This window comes from Telmatherina bonti, assembly GCF_933228915.1.
Source record: "Telmatherina bonti genome assembly, chromosome: 14".
Lineage (NCBI taxonomy): Eukaryota > Metazoa > Chordata > Actinopteri > Atheriniformes > Telmatherinidae > Telmatherina > Telmatherina bonti.
Genome location: NC_136612.1, coordinates 7,586,184 through 7,593,539, shown reverse-complemented (window position 1 = coordinate 7,593,539; position 7,356 = coordinate 7,586,184). Strand labels below are relative to the sequence as shown.

At 48.3% G+C, this 7,356-nt stretch overlaps 1 protein-coding gene across 1 annotated transcript in view; it reads right to left on the bottom strand.

Moving 5' to 3' along the window:
• Positions 1–3,912: 3,912 nt before the first annotated feature.
• The window catches only part of hoxb9a (homeobox B9a), an 11,977-nt gene continuing 8,533 nt past the window's right edge, over positions 3,913–7,356 (bottom strand). The window contains exon 2 of the mRNA XM_079253454.1: positions 3,913–4,618. Coding sequence (XP_079109580.1) covers positions 4,383–4,618 — 236 coding nt within the window. The 3' untranslated portion in view covers positions 3,913–4,382. The remainder of the gene's footprint in view (positions 4,619–7,356) is intronic.

Sequence of the window (7,356 nt, the reverse complement as noted above, 5' to 3'; positions counted from 1 at the left end):
CTAGTGTGTATCTGTAATTAGACTCTTTCAGGCTCGTTTGGTGGAGAGAGGAGCAGAGTTAACCGCACAGACTTCATGCTCCTAATGGACAGATGACGACGCTCTCCATAAATGCACTCATCCCTGTGGGTTTCTGTAGTGTGTGTGTGTGTGTGTGTGTGTGTGTGTGTGTGCGGAGGGAGGGGGTGTTTATTGGTTTATGATAGTCTTTTGGTGTTGCAGCCAGACAGACGCCATTTCCTTTAAGCACAAATGTATAACTGCAGAGACACATATTTAAAACACATGCTGGCTCAAGTCTCTTTCTTCTGTTTCTTTCTTCTTCTTTTGTCCCACAGACACAGATTCACTCTGAAGTATGAGGGGAAAAGAAAAGCTGTGAACCTAGACGAGCAGAATAATCTCCACTGGAAGTTTAATTAACAGCAGAAACGCAGACATGTGAAGTGGGAAGTCTCATCTTTAATAGGAATCCGGCATCAGCAGCTCCATCTCACAAAGTCAGGACAGAAAGGAGGAAAACATCCAGGAGGGATTGGAACCGAGGAGCAGCCTGTCTGGAGGTTTCCTGCTCGTTAATAAACTCTCTCACTGGGACCACATGCTTTGGATTTGTCTCGTTAAAAGCCAGAGAGCTAACAGAATCATTTCTGTGTTTTCAGCAACAAACCTCCAGAAAAACAGGCTTCTCTGTTCCTGAGAGAAAATAAAGGCTCAGAGAGAGAGAGAGAGAGAGAGAGAGAGAGAGAAACAATCAGTGATCAATAAAACTTCTGGAAGTCCGAACTCTCCCCCCTCTGTCTTACAGCACACCAACACAAGCCAACATTAAGCACAAAGACCGCGTTGGACTGACAGGAGAACAGACAATTCAAACAACACAACATGGAAAAAGGCATCTAACAAATCAGAACAGGCACAGAAAGGAAGAAAAATCTATTTTACAACAAATCCAGAGAACAAAACAATATTCAGCTCATTCCGTTACTCACCTTATTTACAATAAATTAGAAATATTTCCCATCAAGAATATTTCCTATCCTATCTTAGCTTTTTTTTCAAAAATTATTTTCAGAAACTTTCCAACAGATCAGAAACAGATCAGGAACATTTCAACACAAGAATGAAGCGACGCAACAGCTGACTTGACGCATGCGCAGACCGTGTAAACATTTCCTCTGCATGTTGATACATTTCAGCTCTTCTCTGGTATTAAACCCACGTGAGGGGGTGTATGTAAACCTGTTGCCCATTGTAACCCCCCACTCCCACGCTTCCTTCTCATTGACACACACACACACACACACACACACACACACACACACACACACACACACACAAGCCTTGCTATTGTTTATTACGCGTCCATAAAAGTGCCACCGGACGCCGCTCGAGTCTGCAGGAGCAACACTGGAGATAAGACCGGAGACCCGCGTGGGCTGTCGGTCCCACGCGCCCCTTTCATCCTGTAACTACCTGATCAATACAACTCGACATGAAGCGGAGTGGAAGCAGATAATAATCACAGCGACAGCAGAAAGACACGGAGCAGGAATAAATCCTGACTGCTGCAGCCTCAGCTTCTGTCCTCACGCGTGGACCAGTCCGTGTCAGATCCACGTCTCTGCGTGGACCAGTCCGTGTCAGATCCACGTCTCTGCGTGGACCAGTCCGTGTCAGATCCACGTCTCTGCGTGGACCAGTCCGTGTCAGATCCACGTCTCTGCGTGGACCAGTCCGTGTCAGATCCACGTCTCTGCGTGGACCAGTCCGTGTCAGATCCACTTCTCTGCGTGGACCAGTCCGTGTCAGATCCACGTCCCACAGTGTCCCTCCGCCTTGCATAGCAGATCTTAGTAAACATGTTGGATGCATAAAAATAGAAATGATCTGTTTTATATAGAAGATGTAGGATAGTGGAATATTTCCCCGCGCGTGCACAAGTCTGCAGTAAAAGTCCACCTGAAGGAAGCTGCAGCGTGGACATGTCCACGGACCTGAAGCTGCAGTTTAAACATGTTGCTGTGGGGCGCGCGCAGCAGCTTTCAGAGACGCACATCTCTGAAACTACACCTGACTCGTGTCCAGACTGGTGCGCGAGGCTGGACTGGACTGGACTGGACTGGACTGGACTGGACTGGGCTGGACTGGACTGGACTGGACTGGACTGGACTGGGCTGGACTGGACTGGGCTGGACTGGACTGGGCTGGACTGGACTGGACTGGGCTGGACTGGACTGGACTGGACTGGACTGGACTGGGCTGGACTGGACTGGACTGGGCTGGACTGGACTGGACTGGACTGGGCTGGACTGGACTGGACTGGGCTGGACTGGGCTGGACTGGACTGGATGGGATTTTTAAATTCCTCTAAATGCAGTTTCTCTCTTCAAATGCAGCTCGTTCCACGCGCACGTGACGCGGATGAGATGGATTTCCACGCGCGCAGCGGTGCGTTCAGGTGGTGATTCTGATCGGATCCCTGTGCTGAGACTGGTTAGTAACCCACACGACTAACCAGACTAACAACTAGTCAGTGATGAGTCAAGCGTGGCAGCAGCGCGTGGAACAGATGAGAAACTAAAGACAAACAGTCTTCTGAAGTGTTCTTCTGGTTCTGGTTCTGGTTCTGGTTCTGGTCCTGGTCCTGGAACAGCCCGTTTCCACACCTCCACGTGGCTCCGCTGCAGCAACGAACTAATAAATAACTAATGAAGGAAGTCCAGGAGAGAAGTTCCGGTCCCAGACCTGGTCCTAGACCTGGTCCCAGACCTGGTCCCAGACCTGGTCCCAGACCTGGTCCTAGACCTGGTCCCAGACCTGGTCCCAGACCTGGTCCTAGAGGACGATCCGGGTTTAGAAGAGTCCGCAGAGAGAGGTGGCTCCAACCTTCTGACTGGACACCACGCTTGGAGTAGGACCTCTGCTCCTCTCTGCTCCTCTCTGCGCCTCTCTGCTCCTCTCTGCGCCTCTCTGCGCCTCTCTGCTCCTCTCTGCTCCTCTCTGCGCCTCTCTGCTCCTCTCTGCTCCTCTCTGCTCCTCTCTGCGCCTCTCTGCTCCTCTCTGCTCCTCTCTGCGCCTCTCTGCTCCTCTCTGCTCCTCTCTGCGCCTCTCTGCTCCTCTCTGCTCCTCTCTGCTCCTCTCTGCGCCTCTCTGCTCCTCTCTGCGCCTCTCTGCTCCTCTCTGCTCCTCTCTGCGCCTCTCTGCTCCTCTCTGCGCCTCTCTGCTCCTCTCTGCGCCTCTCTGCTCCTCTCTGCTCCTCTTTGCTCCTCTCTGCTCCTCTATGCGCCTCTCTGCGCCTCTCTGCGCCTCTCTGCTCCTCTCTGCTCCTCTCTGCGCCTCTCTGCTCCTCTCTGCTCCTCTCTGCGCCTCTCTGCTCCTCTCTGCTCCTCTCTGCGCCTCTTTGCTCCTCTCTGCGCCTCTCTGCTCCTCTCTGCTCCTCTCTGCGCCTCTCTGCTCCTCTCTGCTCCTCTCTGCGCCTCTCTGCTCCTCTCTGCGCCTCTCTGCGCCTCTCTGCTCCTCTCTGCGCCTCTCTGCTCCTCTCTGCGCCTCTCTGCTCCTCTTTGCTCCTCTCTGCGCCTCTCTGCTCCTCTCTGCTCCTCTCTGCGCCTCTCTGCTCCTCTCTGCGCCTCTCTGCTCCTCTCTGCTCCTCTCTGCTCCTCTCTGCGCCTCTCTGCGCCTCTCTGCTCCTCTCTGCGCCTCTCTGCTCCTCTCTGCGCCTCTCTGCTCCTCTTTGCTCCTCTCTGCGCCTCTCTGCTCCTCTCTGCTCCTCTCTGCGCCTCTCTGCGCCTCTCTGCTCCTCTCTGCGCCTCTCTGCTCCTCTTTGCTCCTCTCTGCGCCTCTCTGCTCCTCTCTGCTCCTCTCTGCGCCTCTCTGCTCCTCTCTGCGCCTCTCTGCGCCTCTCTGCTCCTCTCTGCGCCTCTCTGCTCCTCTCTGCGCCTCTCTGCTCCTCTTTGCTCCTCTCTGCTCCTCTTTGCTCCTCTCTGCTCCTCTTTGCTCCTCTTTGCTCCTCTTTGCTCCTCTCTGCTCCTCTCTGCTCCTCTGCGCCGTTTGGAGATCAATAAACCCACCAGGAGATGAACAGCTGTCCACCAGTCAGAAGCCACTGCCTCCCAGGATTCCCAGTCCACTTGTTAATGAATCCTTGGGCAACATACTGAACCTAACCTGACTCCCGACGCGTGCATGTGTGTGCACGCGCGTGTGCATGTGAGATGGCCAATGCATAGAAAAAAGAGCTGAATGAGTGTTTGAATGAAAGTCATCCGCGTGGTCCCTTGTAGGCCCAAACCAGCAGTTTATGCGCGTGCATGTGTCTGTAAGTACTACAGCGTGTGATGGACGTCCTGCACACGCGCCTGAATGTGCGCGTGTCCTCCTCTCTACTCCTTCGGTTGGTCTTTGTTCTGTTTCTTCATTTTCATCCTCCGGTTCTGGAACCAAATTTTAACCTGCCGCTCCGTCAGGTTGAGCGCGCGCGCCACCTCGTGCCGCCGGTCCCGCGTGAGGTACATGTTGAACAGGAACTCCTTCTCCAGCTCCAGGGTCTGGTACTTTGTGTAGGGACACCGCTTCTTCCTGGAGGAGCGCGCGTGCAGCCAGTTGGCAGAAGGGTCATCTGTAGGACAGCAGAAGAAGAAAAGTTTTCAACTTTCTTTCTTTCTTTCTTTCTTTCTTTCTTTCTTTCTAAACTGCTTCAGTAGACTGAAGTGGATTCATCCTGCCTCAGACAGATTTGGTGAAATATGAACACAGCACGTGGACATGCAGCCTATAACATGACAAATGTCTGTTTCCTGAATTGACTTTTTTTTTATTAAACTGTGCGGATGTGATGTACTGGTGTCTACGAGTCTAAGCTGGGAATGAATGAATATTTACTGAGCAAAAGGAGTGTGTCAAATAAATGCAGAATTTCCACAGAGCAGCCTCACGCCAAGGTTATTTAACTATGTTCCTATTAGGCTTCTAGATAGATAGATAGATAGATAGATAGATAGATAGATAGAACCTGAGAATGAAACAACCAATCAGACGGAGCAGAAAGGAGCGTTGCATCGCCTAAAGACAAGCATGCATTGGTTAAAGCATCAACTTTAGATGCTTCACAGATCTTTGGAACAAGATAAATAGTCATTAATTCACTGATCCTGTCGCTGATCAGATTAGAAATTCTTTCATTGTTTGACAGCTTTAGTGTGTAGAATTCCCTCCTTACAGGAAAGTACACAAACACACACCGTGGTGTTTTACAACCCAATAATGTTTCTTTTCTCTGCACGAACATCTATCGCCACATCGCCAGTTATCAAATATATCAGGAGAAAAATTAAATTTCACCTGACGTCTTCTCCTGAATCTGAACAAATGATCGATAAATAACCAGCGTAGCCTTATTTTTACCAGCGTTACAAACTTGTACTATTGGCAAAGGAGCCATAACTTTATTATGAGAGCATGAAGAAGCATTGGTGTGGATGGATAAGATATTGTTTAAGATCCAGAGAGGGAGGCCATGATAGTGGTTCTGTGATGGATATAACTACCCCTCTCCCCTCTTCTTTCCATTAGCTGAGCTATAGTTAGCAACCATCATCAGTGAATATGTCCTTAATACCCTCTGGAATCAATTTCTTCCAGCCTGTCCAACACGAGCAGCATGTAGAGGATCGATTACGGCTCAAAGCAGAATGAAATGCCTGGCACAGACACAAGTGTGTGTCAGTATATTGGTGAGGGTGGGGTACAGGGGCATGCAGTGTTTCTGACACTGTAAAAAGGGGCTTTGCACTCCTTGGGTGTATAATCATATAATATGATCCTAAGGACCATCCATTACTCTTGGAGATATACCAAGACTATGGTTGTCACTCAAGATGACAAACTGAGAGGGGGTGGGGAGTGGGTAAGAGGGTTGAGCAGTGTATCAGCCTTGATGGATGCATGGGAACAGTGACCAAAATGGCAGTAAAACCAATATCATGTCCCACCTCTTTAATTCTGTCTCCCTCCCTTTGCAATTTCACCCTAATAGTTCCAGAAATTGACCTCCCATATATCCCACGGCGCGTTATTACATTTCCCAGTCGTATTTTATCTAACCCCCACCCCTTCCCAGTACCTCCATCTACCCAAACGCTAACACCCCGTCTCTCCCATATACCAACAGAAACACACCAATTAATGAAGTTGTTCATCCGATATTATTACTTAACAAACTTCAGGGGTAATAACTTTCTCACTCTGCCCACCAGCAGCAGAGAGACTGAATGTAATCTTGTGGTTTTTTTCTGGATGGCTGCCCGGCACCCATAACACAAAGAGAAAGCTGTAGCTGGATGGTGGCGTTGCTGAGTGTAAGATTCCAGTCATGTTGTTCGCACGGCGGCCATTTTAACGGGAAACTCTTCTGATGTTTCTGCTCTCGTCCAAAACCCCTCTTACAATACGTAGATCATCAACAACAACAAAGGCGTTGAATAACAGTAGAACTCTGTGATATGTAGCAGGCCAACAAGTCAAAGCTCTGAAGAAATTTGGGTAAAATAAGAATAGAAACAAAGCAGTGGAAAGATGCTCATGTCAGGCTTGAAAACATGAAATTCAGATCAGATCTACAGAGAGGATCTGCACTTTGCCTAAACCAGAAGATTTCCAGAATATGACAACATTTCCGGACAGAGTACAGATTTTTCATAATATTTCTTTGTAATATTTGTAGAGAGACAATATTTAACTTGTTGGTAAGGATAAGAGTTCAGAGTTTTGTAGTGTCAGGAGTAACGTCACAGTTTTGCACTTTTTTCCCTTTTCAATTAAAATGAAAAATGTTATATTTTATATTCTATATCAGCAGCTTCTGCTCCATTTGATGACGTTTTATCACCATGAATGAACCCAAAGCATCAGTTTTTAAGATACTCTGTAAACACTGTGAAAAAGTTCATATCGCCATGGCAACCCAGCCCATCTGTTAGTTCGCTGTGTGATTCAGGCCTGATTAGTCATTATTTTATTTGACTGAGTGTTGAGGTTTATTACAAGCTCATCGAGCTGTCGAAGAAAAGAGGTTTTTATTTAGCTAGATAAAGAAGAATTTAAAAATGAATCTAAGTCAGTGAGTCTAACCAGGAAGTCATGTTGTCTCCGTGTTGTGATGTCAAAGTGTGGCGGATGAAATGAAACCACATTTTTAAAAAAATCATTTCCCAGAGCTGTCCTTAAATTTGAGTTTGATTAAGACTATGACGGTCCACCACTCATCATCCAGCAGCTTTATGAGGACTTGGTCTTTTTTATGAATCTGTAGCCAGAAGGATTATTTTTATGCTCCAGAGATCTTTTCTTTATTTATAT